Source organism: Lampetra planeri, chromosome 65, assembly GCF_965212315.1.
Source record: "Lampetra planeri chromosome 65, kcLamPlan1.2.h2, whole genome shotgun sequence".
NCBI classification, from domain to species: domain Eukaryota; kingdom Metazoa; phylum Chordata; class Hyperoartia; order Petromyzontiformes; family Petromyzontidae; genus Lampetra; species Lampetra planeri.
This window is the reverse complement of record NC_136171.1, coordinates 130,032-144,121: the sequence shown is the minus strand read 5'-3', so window position 1 is coordinate 144,121 and position 14,090 is coordinate 130,032. Positions and strand designations below refer to the sequence as shown.

Below are 14,090 nucleotides of genomic sequence, written 5' to 3'. Positions count from 1 at the left end.
CGTCAAACTGATTCTTGGTGGCCAGTTCTTTTTAACCCAGTGTTCTAATGACCCAGCAGAAAATTAACCATTTTCAAATCAACACAAATTAGCCATCCATGAACATGGTATTCCAATTGATCCAGAACAATCTTGATGTTGGCATACTCTTCATTCATTTTTACAGTGTCCTATTGGGATTTAACCATATATATTTCTGTTGTGAAGTAACACACATTTCAAACTCCTTTTACTACTGTCAATAAAAAGTCTCCATTCACTTGAATCATATGCGGGCAGTCCCATATTGAGAAGCCCTTCAACATCATTACAATAAACAAGTTGACCATCTGAATGGAAGTACTTTCGCAGTGCTGCTTCTCTGTTACGATAAAAGGAGACACTAGTGCCAGGTCTGAGTAGTCCTTTCTCTTGCAGCCTGGAAGCCAACAATTCAGCAGACTGCTTTGGCAAACACAAATCTCTTACAAGATCATTCAATTCAGGCTGACTAAACAGATACATTTTATCACAATCTGCATCAGATGGCTTATATTCAATCTGAGCATCATCATCATTATCTGTAGAAGCAGGTAAATTGAGGGATTCAACATCAATCTCTGGTAGCTCAGTAAATACAGGCACAGGCATTTCCTCACAGTGCTCAACTGGTCGTCTGGCATATGGGATATCTGGGTATTGTAAGTGTTGTTTGTTTTTCTCATTGAAACCTTTTACATTGACAAGGCAGAAGTAGCAGTAATCCAAATGGTTGTAGGTTCTCTCCAAACCATTGGCACACCAAACTTCAGCTTAGCATTCTTTCCTTTAGACCATGATCGCCAAGTTTCAACACAGGTTTTACACACTTTGTGAGAAGCCCAATTTTTGTCTTGGTCTCCAAGTCGTACTTTAAAGTAGGCAAGATAAACCTTCTTGACAAAGGTATTGATGTTGCGCTTTTGATCCTGCAAAGTGAAGCTACCACAGATGTAGCAGAATATATCTGGGTCATTACTGCATTTCCTTCTTTTGGATGTTGTAGCCATTGTTAGACCACGCCCTGCAGGAGAAAAATATTAAATAAATGTGGTGGATATCTACATAAAATGATATTATAAACACACTATCCTAAAAATACAGCACAATATTTTAACACTAAAGCAGTCACTGACTCGCAACAACTTGCAATCATAAGTGACAGAGTTAATTTCGGGTAATATCAATTAAAATGGGGTATGCCGATAGCATGAAAATGAGATGTGATAGAGCAAATCTGAGATCAGATTTGGAATCAGCAGCCTGAAATTAGTCTAAAACAGCTGCAAAAGTCCAGGCCATAAAAACTTTTTTTTTGTTGACCAGTGTAATTAATCAGAGGTATATGTATTAATTACAATTAAGCATTGGATTCTGCATGAGCACCATAAATATCTTTGCACAGCTCAAATCTATCAGCTGCACTGCGGAACAGCTTTTGCAACATCTATGGTGTTATTTTTTGTAACTGCCGCTCCTATCCATGATCTCGTAAACCTTGCAGATCTGTAACTCTTGCTCGATACACCTCTAACTTGATAAAGCCCCATGCAAAGACATCTGGAAGGTGTTCAATCCAGAGATGGGGCCGTCCAGGGCCTCTTGCCACTGTGTCACATCCAGCGATTTGGAAAACATTTGTAAAGGTTGTCCCGACACGATATTTGCGAAATGACAAGAGACCCGATCTTATTGAAACTTTTACTACCATCGCACGTTCTTGTACCATTCATATTCATAAGGTCCTGCAAATAAAAAAAAAATACCATTAGTTCAATAAAATAGATAGGGGCTTTATGGACACCCTGCATATGAACGTATTGGCGGTACAACGGTGGTGCACGTTATAGATATATATATTTATAAAAAATTAAAAGAATGATTTATTTTCTGAGGATTCGCAACCCCGGTAAAAAAATATTGCGGGGTGTACGTCAAAATCAGTTCTCATGATGTGGAAGCGGTCGGAAGATGAATGTTAAAAGCGGCTTAACACAAAGCTTCATTATGTTGCCGTAAATAGCGGCACCCAGCCTTATGACGATTGGCTGCTCCATGTTCAAAAGGAAGATTTGACTCGTGCCCTAGACTTGGTCAGACGGTTCCTCAATTCAACGGACCCAAATCAACGTTCAATATTGATATTTTTTAGCAAGTCTCAGTAGATTGAATAAACCCTCGAATCGTGTTAAACTTGGTGACAGGGCAAATTAAAGGCTGATAAACAGATTTTAGATTGTAGATTGTTTTATGAGGACCGGTTTCTTATGCTGCACCAATGTACCGCCAATACGTCCATATATAGAACCAGAGCTTGGGCAATATGTTGGTAGCGCCGGTTCTTCGCCGCCTGACTGCTGCTGCTCATCTGTGGTTCCTCGTCACACCTTCGATAGTGAAGTTAATACTGTGCGGCAGTGGCGCCACGTTACAAGTTGATATTATCATTACGTTAGCCAGCATCTATGAAGGCTGGTATGGCACACGAGGGGGTTGTGTGGCCAGCACCATGCCACTGTTGATGTTTAATACATGCTGCATCAGGTACTCATTTGATGCTAAGTCGACTTGGGGGTGTCCCTGAACCGGTTCAGATATTCGTCAGCGACGGCGAGCAGAAAATCGTACTCGGGTCGTCGGGTTCGTAGAGTGGTGCCGCTAACCACTGCACCACTGCTCCGCGTGTTACGACAGCCGCCATTTGCCACAAAGTGGCGGCAACGTCAGCACGGTGCTTGGCGCTGGGCTAGGTGCACTTTGAGGCCACGTTAAACTGTTGAAAGACTCGCTGCTGGCAGGAGTTCACGGAGACAGATGCAGGTGACATGGGTGGCACCGACTGATATGACTGACATCTGCACCCCCTGTGCCAACTTGCTGCGTTTTTACCGCACCGTCACCTCCGCTCGTTATGATGCGGAGTGGATGTGCCAGAGATCGGTTACCAGAAGGTGTCAAGAACGGCCTCTATGGAGGAGGCTCATTAAGGATGCTACTGGGCAGTTGGGGAGGCAGTTGCTCTTCAACAATAGTAGAGGACCGAGATGCTCACAATGACAAAAGCGCATAGACACGTCCGCACGCACCATTCACTCTGGCCCAGTTTGATTGTGGGTGTAAGGACACTCACTCTGGCCGCAGTTCTTGAGGACCCGCACTCGCTCCGCCACGTCTCCCAAGTAGAGCGCGTTCTGGTAGTGGCCGCTCACGTCCTTGCGGATCTCGGCTGGGAAAGACACAAAGACAAAGATCCCGCCCCCCGTATAGCCTTTAACAGACTGGTGAGGCAAAAGATGTTATAGCGAGTAGCACCTATGGAAGCTGGAAAGGCACGAGGGGATGGTGTGGCCAACACCATACCCCGGGCTGCCTTTGTCTCCCCGGTGCTGATGTTGAATATGCACTGCGCCAGTTGCTCATATAAAATGGAGTTGCGCTAGGGGAAGTCCAAGACCGGTTCGATAATGGTCACGATGTTTCCGGTTATGAGCAGGAATTGAACAATGGTCACCGTTGCACTAACGCTTAGCATGCTAACTGCTGCACTACCATTCCCTGCACAGATACACAAGACAAATATCCCTGTTATACCCTTAACAGACTGTTGGGGCTAGTGCTGTTAGTGAGCACCTTTGAAGGCTGGAACGGCATACGAGTGGGTGGGTGGCCAGCACTACACCCGACCGCCTTTGTCTCCCCAGGAGCGATGTTTTTATACTCCACACCAGGTACTCATTTGAGGCTGAATCGACCTAGGGGAGGCCCAGGACCTGATCAGATAACCATCAATGGTGTTCGCTATAAGCGGGAATCTAACTCGGGTCGCCGGGTTTGTAGTAGAACACGCTAACCCCTACACTACCGCTCCCCAAATACACACATGCTGACAGAGAGATGCACGTACACCCATGTACGTTGACACACACGAAGAAACATACAGACACAAAACAAAGAAAAAGATCTCCCTTATAGACTGTGACAGATTTTTGGGGCTAGTGCAGTTAGCAAGCACCTATGAAGGCCAGCACAGCACATGATGGGGTGGGTGGCCAACACCACTCCCGGCCGTCTTTGTCTCACTAGTGGTGATGTTTGCAAACTGCACTAGGTAGTAATTTGAGGCCGAGTCGACCTAGGAGAGGCGCAGGACTGGTTCATGTAATCGTCACTAGTGTTGGCCATGAGCGGGAATCGAACTCAGGTCGCCGAGTTTGTAGTGAAGCACGCTAACCGCTACACAGACACACACGGGCGTAGATACACGCACAAGGCCGTACCGATCTTCATCATCTTGCGCAGCTTGTCAAGGTTGCCGGTGATGAGGTAGAGGAAGGAGAGGCGGTCGAAGTTCTTGGTGCGCTGGTAGCACATCTCCACCATCTGGTGGTTGCCCTGCAGCAGCGCCACCTCGCCCAGCTTCTCCCAGCATCCCTTGTCGTCCAACGCTTTGGCGGCCTCCAGCGCAATCTGATGAGGGGCGCGGTAACGTAAATGAAGGGAAACGGCAGAGGTGCATTGTAAACGATTGGGATACGGGTGCATGACGCAGACGCACTCATGATATAGATGCAGGCCACACAATGCAGCCGTACGTTCCATGCAGATGCACGACGCACGATGCAGGCGTGCGATGCGTGGCCCAGAGGTAGCGTGTTCGCCACTTGTTGCAGTGGTTCGCAGCGTATGCGTAAGATCCCCGCGACGTTATTCATTGCGTGCCTCCGTCACGAACCCAAATTTTAAAATATATTCCTCAAATTACTCAATTGGATATTAAATGCATAGCAACTAATCATCGCCCCCCGTGAAGTGAAACTACTGAAGATTGATCATTATTAATAATGACGTTAACTTGTAACACGGTGCCACATACAGGATTTGCTCGCACTTGTAAAAAGAGAGAATTATTAGGAAAAATGAGGAGCCACAACTGTCACAAGCTCTGCAAGTCATATATATATTAAGGTGTTATTGGTCAAATAACGAATGTTTACATGTGGGAGGAAACCTGAACACCCAGAAAAAACACCATTCGTGCGAGGGGGAAACACTTTATCCCCGACACAATCCGGAAAAGATGCGAATCCACATTTTAGCTGCACTGCCTTCTCCTGGCTCTTCCTCGTTTCCCACCCATTGGGAGGGAGTTTCGCAACACCTGTGTGTGCTCCACCAACCCCCACTGCTGTGTAGCTCCTTTGTCAGAAGCGACCTGGCCACAAATGAAAGCTCAAAGAAGCGGCTTGTCACGTGGACATTTACAGCAGTAGCCAAATACTCTAAAAGCACGTTTCTAAATAGGAAATGACAGCGCAAAAAAATGCATCCGATCATGATGAAGACAACGACGACGACGATTACTCGCGTTATTCTGCGCACCTCGATGTTGCCGCACTCGAGCGCGAGGGCAAAGCGCGTCTTCTCGTCCTTAACGAAATGCAGCGCCACCTCGGGGTAGCCCTTCTTCTGCAGGTACGCGATGATCGACTGCCCCACCAGCTTTGCGTTGCGTACCATGTGCAGCACCTGCAGCAGTGGCCAACAAAAGCGAAAGGAAATGGAGTGACGTGTGCAGCGCACACCCTTGGCGCACCTGTGCAGTGCATGCGTACACACACAGCACACATCACGTAGCACACAAACACATGCAGCACACACCCACTGTACCACCGACTTCCCCCCACACTCTCTACTCTGTTTTCCCTTCATCTCTCTCTGCTCCTCCCCTTTTCGATCTCTCCGCTCTCTCTCTACCTCCCTGCTCCCCTGTTCTGGGGCGCCAAGGTGACGAGATATTAACTACCTCACTTGGTATAAAGGAGGTCGTGGGTTAAATCCCGACTCTGACGCCGTATTTGGAGTTTGCATGTTCTCCCGTGGTCGCATTAATTTTTCTCTGGGTCCTCCGGTTTTTACGTCCACATTTAGAAATATGCGTTTAAGAGTGTTTGGCTGCTATCAATTTCCACGTGATAAGCCACTTAATTGGGCTATCAATTGCAATAGCCAAGTCGCTTCTCAAAAAGAGCTAGGAATGCTCAGTGGGCCTTATCTGGTAAAAATAAAAATCTTTTATAGTTTAAAGTTTCTCTCCCCCGTTTCTCCTTCTTCTGGTCCCTCCCACCTAGCTAAAACTGAGCGAAGGCTCAGTTTTAGCTCGTGACTCGAGCTCAGGCTTGTGGAAATCCTGAGTGTAGGCGGGACCACGGCTCAGAGTTGGCTCAGAGCTGGCTCAGCAAGTAAAGTGTGCGGTGGCTTTGAGCTCATGGGCTCGCTTGAGACGAAGCCTAATCCCGAGCCTCTCCACCCCTCCCGAGTGCCCCCCCCGCACCTCGTCGTATTTGCGATTGACAAGGGCGAGTTTGAAGCGGAACTCGGTGGGGTCGATGGTCAGCACGCGGGGGCGGCTGTCGCGGTCGAGGCAGTAGACGCTCGTCCCACGCACGCGCGTCACGTAGATCGGCAGATCCAGCGTGCGGATGATTCCGTGGTCCCTGCGGAGACATAGACACGCGGGAGACACGGAGACACGCAGTGTAGTGTACTGGCCAGTGCAGGGTTATTGAGGGACTGTGTGTTGTCTTGGTGTGGTCTGGGACTTGTTTTCCTGTCGTTTTACTGCTTTTCTGAAGCTTGGGAATTGATAATGCAATTATAACTTACTTTTATTTATGTATTCAAGGGGCACCAAGGTGGTGAGATGTTATTTTCCTCGCCTGGTATGCAGGTCAGGGGTTTGATCCTGACCGTGACTCCTGCATGTTTAGAGTGTGCATGTTCTTCCTGTGGTCATGTGGATTTTTTCACCAGGTCCTGTTTTTTCCCTCCACATGTGGAAACATGCATTGAGATTATTTCTCCTGCTGTATCTGTTCCACCTGATGACGGTCACTTGTGTTACGATCGAAACGTCGTGATCTATTTTTTTTCTACCTACATGACTTTACCGAAAGAACCAAAGAGTATTATTTTGATTATTTTGGTGCTATAAATGACCAAATGATGGGTCACTTTGTTGAGCTATCGTTTGTGGCCAGGTTGCTTCTGAAAAATAAGTGAAAACCTCAGTGGGCTTTGCCTGGCAGGATGGGGATGGTTGTTTTATTTGTATGTGTTTGGGTGACGTTTACCTTTCTTGTACTTTGCACGACTATCATGGTTTTGTATTGATGTTGTAACGTTCTTACCAGCCCCTACTGGACATCTGTGAAAAAGAACTTTATAGCTCATCGGATTCCTCCAGGTTAAATATTCTGATTCTGATAGTAGAGTGGGCAGCATAGTGAGCAGTATAGTGGGCAACGTACCCGTTGGTGAGCGTGTATTTGATGTGGTTGGATGTGGTGTAGATGAAGACTCCGCTCTCGTCCCAGGCTCCGCTCTTCACGCGGATGTTCTCGTGGACACTGCACAGCGACTCCAGCTTACGGTTGCAGATCATGATCACTGCACCATGGGGGGCACATGCGACGTCACAGGGAGTCAAGCGATATAACCATGCACCCCCCCCTCCCCCTCTGCACGCCTTACTTTTCTCCCCACTGAACCCCTGCGCCTTCTGTTGCCTCCCTTAAACCACACGGATCTCCCCACGCACCCCCTATCTCGACACATTGCCTCGCCTGTCCCGGCATCTAATTCTCCCCGTGTCTCCCTGCGCATCACCACGTCTCCCCATTGGTGTCCGATTCTCTGCGTCATCCCGTGAGTCTCTCCCCCCATGTTTCACCCCCCGTGCGTCTCTCCACCACGTCCCCCCCTCCGTGCATCTCTACCCCCCGCGTGCCACCCAGAGTGTCGTTCCCCATATCTCTCCTCCATGTCCGATCAGCATGTTTCCCCCCCACCACCATGTCTCCTCCCCCCCCCCCCGCGTGTCTCTCTCCAAGCATCTCCCCCACATCTTTCTTCATGTATCAACGCACCCCACCATGTCTCCTTCCCCATCTACGTGTCTCTCCATGCGTCTCCACCCGCCCCCACCCCCCCGCGCGTCTCACTGTGCTTGGCGAGCAGGGCCACGTGGGACATGTCGGCGCTCCACACCACGTACTTCACCTTGGAGATCTTTACCGACGCTAGAGACCTGAGGGAGAAGCCACAGACAAACCACCACCCCCACCCCACGCGGGCATTAACAAGACTGTCAGGGTCAAGTGTTACGAGTGAGCGACACCTATGGAGGCGCACGGAGGAGGGTGGCCAACACCGCCACGCCGACGTGTACACATTGCACCGGGTACTCATTTCAGGCCAAGTTGACGTAGGTGAAGTTGCAGAACCGATGTTGGCTGTCGTGAGCAGGAATCAAACTCGAATCAAACTCGGCTTGCCGGGTTCGTAGCATAGTGCAGTGCTAGCCCAACGCGCCACCGCACCAACGTGTGGCTCATTGGCACATGCGGAGGGAGGGTGCACTCTACAACACAGATGGCAGTCGCACAGCGTCTACACGATTATAACACTACTAATAATAATCCAGTGTATGTGGTTGTGGTGCTGTTTTTCTCATGGCGCAGCATGAGCATTGCTGAAAGAAGGCACCGCCATTTCACATGGTCTGTGGCAGTTTCACAGTAGGGGGCGACATTACTGCTGCTGTGTGATACCAAATAGGTAATTGGCCGGTACATTTCTAACTTGGCAAATTTGTATTTGCGACGCCGACCGCACCCAATGCCCCCCCCCGCGCTCATTTCGAAATGGCTCCCACGGGATCTTCAAGAGGCGAACTGGGTGTGGTTGGGTTTGTACAGCAAGTACGCACCGCCGCAGTAATGACCAAGGCGGCCAGCCGGATTAGAACTACAACGAGTGGAAAAACGAACTGTTGTATCTATGCCCTGTTTTCCGTTATTAATATTAAGAATAATAAAAAAATATATATATTTTTTTTTATTATATATATTTTTTTTTCTAAATTAAATAATTAAAACAACCCACTACAAGCACACCAGGAATCTGTGAAACGGCCATTAAACTGGTAAGAAGTCGGTCACAAGAGAGGTCAGAGACATCCAGATGGACAAAGATCGATGACCTGAACTCCCAAAACATCTTGAGATGCACGGAGGGGGTGCAGAGCAGAGTAAAGGATAATAACGGTTGCCACTCGCGTTTTCTTAACGTTTTCCTAACCGAAAAGTAGAAACTTAACAAAGAGAATTAACCAACAAACCATACGTTTTTTTAGTAATTATCTTATCTTCTTGGTTCTTTCGGTAAAGTCACGTAGAAGGGAAGTAATAAAATAATAAAAATAAAACATAATAAAACAATTCTCACGACGTTTCGGCCACAACGCAAGCAGCCATCCTCAGGCGAAGAATGAAACACCCCAAGCTTGGAGCGTATATTTAAGCTGGGTTAGAGGGGGGGGAGGTGGGAAGAAGAGCGCCTAAACAAAATAATTTGCATATCAAGAGGAATTCAGCATATGGAAAATGCGTAGGAGGTGGGCGGGGGGGGTTCCAAATCAATACTATGCCCGTGCATTATGCAGGATTAGCAGCATCAAAGGGGGGGGGGGAAGGGGGGGAGCATTAACAAAGGAAAGGAATGTTAATAGTATGTAGCTGTAGTTACTAAACAACCACGTAAAAAACTACAGTATAAACTGCATGACAAACTAAAGTATAAACTACATAGCATCATCAGTAAACTTACTATACTCTACAATAAGCTGAGTTACTAACAGTAAGTAATACATGAAAAATTCTACGTTGTAAAAAATTATATAATATGCTTCCATCTAAACTTTATTCTCTTACATCACACGCGTCTATACCGTACTATATACTTCCATAGGCAAAACCAACATTAAATTACATACTGTATTGCTATAAACCACCCTATACCTTATACATTTTTAATATAACACTATGTATTATTCTACCCACCCTAATGTGTATCAAAATGGTTTATTACGTCCTTCCAGTGATTGCTAAGCCAGAATCCATCTTCTCGGTTAAAATTGTCTCTGTGTTTGTAAATGTGGATCGCCTCATGTACGAATCTCTCATGATAGCCAGATGGCTTGCAGAGAACCTCTGTCTTGGAGAAGTCAATGTCATGTGAGCCTACTGAGTTGTAACAGTGATCTGCCACGGCTGAGGTGTTTGTCCTACAGTGTTTCAGGTCAGCTTTATGTTCACGGATGCGGTCCGAGACATGTCGTTTGGTTTCCCCAATGTAACTGCTACCACAGAGGCAACTTAGTTTGTAGACACCAGGGTACTGTATGTCTGGAACCACATCTTTTACAGACGGTACCAGATCACGGATTTTATGTACTGTGTTGAATCGGACCTGGATCTTGTGTTTAATCAGGATTTTGGAGATCTTTTTTGTGACCCCAGCAATGTAGGGTAAGGTGATGGTCTTCCATAGGTTTTGCCTATGGAAGTATATAGTACGGTATAGACGCGTGTGATGTAAGAGAATAAAGTTTAGATGGAAGCATATTATATAATTTTTTACAACGTAGAATTTTTCATGTATTACTTACTGTTAGTAACTCAGCTTATTGTAGAGTATAGTAAGTTTACTGATGATGCTATGTAGTTTATACTTTAGTTTGTCATGCAGTTTATACTGTAGTTTTTTACGTGGTTGTTTAGTAACTACAGCTACATACTATTAACATTCCTTTCCTTTGTTAATGCTCCCCCCCTTCCCCCCCCCCCTTTGATGCTGCTAATCCTGCATAATGCACGGGCATAGTATTGATTTGGAACCCCCCCCGCCCACCTCCTACGCATTTTCCATATGCTGAATTCCTCTTGATATGCAAATTATTTTGTTTAGGCGCTCTTCTTCCCACCTCCCCCCCCTCTAACCCAGCTTAAATATACGCTCCAAGCTTGGGGTGTTTCATTCTTCGCCTGAGGATGGCTGCTTGCGTTGTGGCCGAAACGTCGTGAGAATTGTTTTATTATGTTTTATTTTTATTATTTTATTACTTCCCTTCTACGTGACTTTACCGAAAGAACCAAGAAGATGAATCCCTGCAGTCACGAAAGCTTTAAATCGTAATTATCTTATATTACTCGTATTCACCGCATACATATTATTTTGAATTATATGTTTCCTATCTACATGACATTCCGAAAAACTAAAGAGTACGAATTCCAGAAAGCTTAAGTGGAAATATAGTTACATTTAACCTCAGGACATTAAAATATAACTCAGAATAAAACACCAATCTCTGGAGAACTAAACTTGGCGAAGCCCCAAAATAATAATGTGACGAGGATCATTACGAATATTCATTAAACATAGACGAATGATAACCACGATACTAAGACCGAAGGAACTCATAAAATATAATTCAAGAATAAATGTAACACACAGGACCACATAAATGTATTACAAACATCTCCTCAGCCACCTTTGTCTTCCAGCGGGGTCTGGCAAGCAAGGAGGGAGCAAAAAGGTCACAAGGGGGGGGGGTTTGTGCTGACATTGTTTGTTTTCTCTCGCAAGAGACGCGGAGAGAGGAGAGGGTGCTCACGTTTTGAGTTAAACACGGCCGTCTTTGTCTCCCCGCAGCACAAACAGATGGCCCATGAATGCTTGGAGGGTTAGGAAAGGTCGCGAGGAGGAGTCGCGGGGGTGTCTGCTTCTTCTCGCTCTCTTTGTGTTTTTTGTTGCCCGCTCGCAAGGAATGCGTAGAGGGGAGTCATGTTTTGAGTTAGGCACGGGCGCAGACAGCGAACAGTCAGTCTGGGTTGAGTCGTGCTCAGTCTCGCAACTCGGCTTGCGACGCAGCGTTGCGACAGGGGCTCGCAAGAGAGCTGGGGCGGTTGTGCCTCGAGAAGTGATGGAACGAGGAGGAGTCGTTCGAGTCGCAGAAGTCTGAGTTCAACCTGGGTCGGGGCTGGGTTTCAGCCGTGCTCCGGCTGGCGGAGCGTCGTGAGGAAACGAAACACCGATGCCGATAGCAGGTGTCGCTTCTCGCAGAACGAAGTTAAGTGCGAGTGAAGCTGGCAGCTGCACGAACAAGGGAAGCACGGAGCAGAGAGAGTGACGAGCGACGACAAGCAATCAACCTGTAAAAGGGCGGAGATCGCCAAGCGTCGACCAAGCGAGCAAAGCAGAGAGCGCGAAGTAGTGGAGAAAGCCTGGTCAAACGACTGTGAGGAAGAGGACAGCGCCATCGAATGCGCCGTGTGTCTAATACACACCCAGATCAACCAGCATCAACCAAAACCGACTCGTCATCCCGCGGTGGAGAAAAAGAGTCAAAGTCTTCCGAACGAGCGCCACCGAGCGCCACCGAGCGACACCGAGCGCCACCGAGCGCCACCGAGTGCCACCGAGCGCCACCGGGCGCCACCGAGTGCCACCGGGCGCCACCGAGCGCCACTGAGCGACACCGAGCGACACCGAGCGCCACGAGCGACCAAGCATCTTCAAGGACAGCATCGTGCCAACTCGTCATCTAGCAGTAGAGGGAGAGAGAGCGCAAGAGCAGCACGACTCGGACGTCACCGGGCGTCACCGAGCGTCGTGCCAACTCGTCGTCCAGCAGTGGAGAGAGAGCGAGGGAGCAGCAGGAGCAGAGCGGCGGCCACGCCCAACCCAGAGAAAACTTCTGGCCGCTGTTCGTATCCTCCCACACCACACAAGCTAACGACACAACTCCCGGCTCTAAGAATTAATTAATATTACAAGGGGACAACGCACACACAGCACGCACACGAATAAGACAAAAAAATAAATTGTCTTTGCGTTTCAAAAAGGGTTGCCATTTCGAGGTGGTGCGTTCAATATCAACTGATCGTGCAAAGCAGTTGCTGTCGTCGAGTTACATGAATAAGAAATGTTTTAGTCATTCATTTTCGTTAACTGCATAATCACGCCAATGAAGAAGTATTTTTAGTCATTCATTTTCGTTACTGCATAATCTTGTCCATGAATTTATTGACGTATACTTGCTTTCGGATAAGAGAGTGTCATGTGCTTGTTTAGAATAAAATTGCTTAACACCAACTGTTCGAGTGCTTCTTTCCAAGTCCATGCAAAACTATCTTATTCTTGATAACTGTATCCTGCGATGAGATATGAAAATGGAGACCTAAAATATCATAAAACACACTAAGATAATCGGTAAACGTTTAATCGATGATAATCGTATTATCCTGATTGATATAACAATGGATAAACGAAGCTAAGCCTAATTATCATAACTGCTCACAGTAACATAATCGCAAGCATCCGCATAAATTACTACGCTTATCTCCGAGATTATCATAATTTATGCATTTAATCACACACATTATCATAATTTATGCATGTTAATACACACATTAACATAATTAATGCAATTTGCGCATTTTTCGGAAAATTATTATTTTTTATTATTTTCATCCAAATTTCATAACCCGACATACAACAGAACTCCCGCTGGGCCGCGTTTCAGCGTCTACACGTATGTATGTTACATGTGTTGAACTTCTTTTGTGCCGTACGTAGCCAACTGTGCTAATCGGAAGTGCAGAGGACAACAAACTAAACACAACAACAAGCAGTTGACCGCATCTTGCACATCTCGGTCTCATGGTGTCTACAATAGAGGGGTTCTTTTTGGGTTAGACCGTGTCAATATAAACGTGTCGTAAGAACCCACCACCACCCGACACAGCCAATTGGTAAGATTTACCACATAAACAAAACATGCCAATTGGTTTCTAGTTCAGCACTATCCAGTGTATTGGGAGAGTAAACCCACAACATTGACAATTCGAGTACGATGTTTCGCCGGTGATTACAACAAGCCTCATCAGGCGACAGCCAGAATTGTCTACACACAACACACAAACTGGGGGTGTCTACAAACGACACACAAAATGTGGTTGTCTACACACAACACCACACAAACTGGGGTGTCTAACACAACACAAACCGGGGTGTCTACACACAACACCACACAAACTGGGGTGTCTACACCTGGTGCAATGTGTGGATTGTGAAAAGAGGTTAATCGTATTGATTCCCGCTCAGTCGATCCGGCACCCAGCTCAAATTTGATCGGGCAGCCTATTGAAAACGTCGATTCATTGCGATTCATT

At 46.8% G+C, this 14,090-nt stretch overlaps 1 protein-coding gene across 1 annotated transcript in view; it reads right to left on the bottom strand.

Moving 5' to 3' along the window:
• COPA (coat protein complex I subunit alpha) overlaps positions 1-14,090 on the bottom strand; it is a 79,763-nt gene that overhangs the window by 30,345 nt on the left and 35,328 nt on the right. Inside the window, exons 16-21 of the mRNA XM_078619887.1 lie at positions 8,019-8,104; positions 7,326-7,464; positions 6,350-6,512; positions 5,398-5,544; positions 4,296-4,485; positions 3,149-3,244 (exon numbers count right to left, since the gene is read on the bottom strand). Coding sequence (XP_078476013.1) covers positions 3,149-3,244; positions 4,296-4,485; positions 5,398-5,544; positions 6,350-6,512; positions 7,326-7,464; positions 8,019-8,104 — 821 coding nt within the window. The remainder of the gene's footprint in view (positions 1-3,148; positions 3,245-4,295; positions 4,486-5,397; positions 5,545-6,349; positions 6,513-7,325; positions 7,465-8,018; positions 8,105-14,090) is intronic.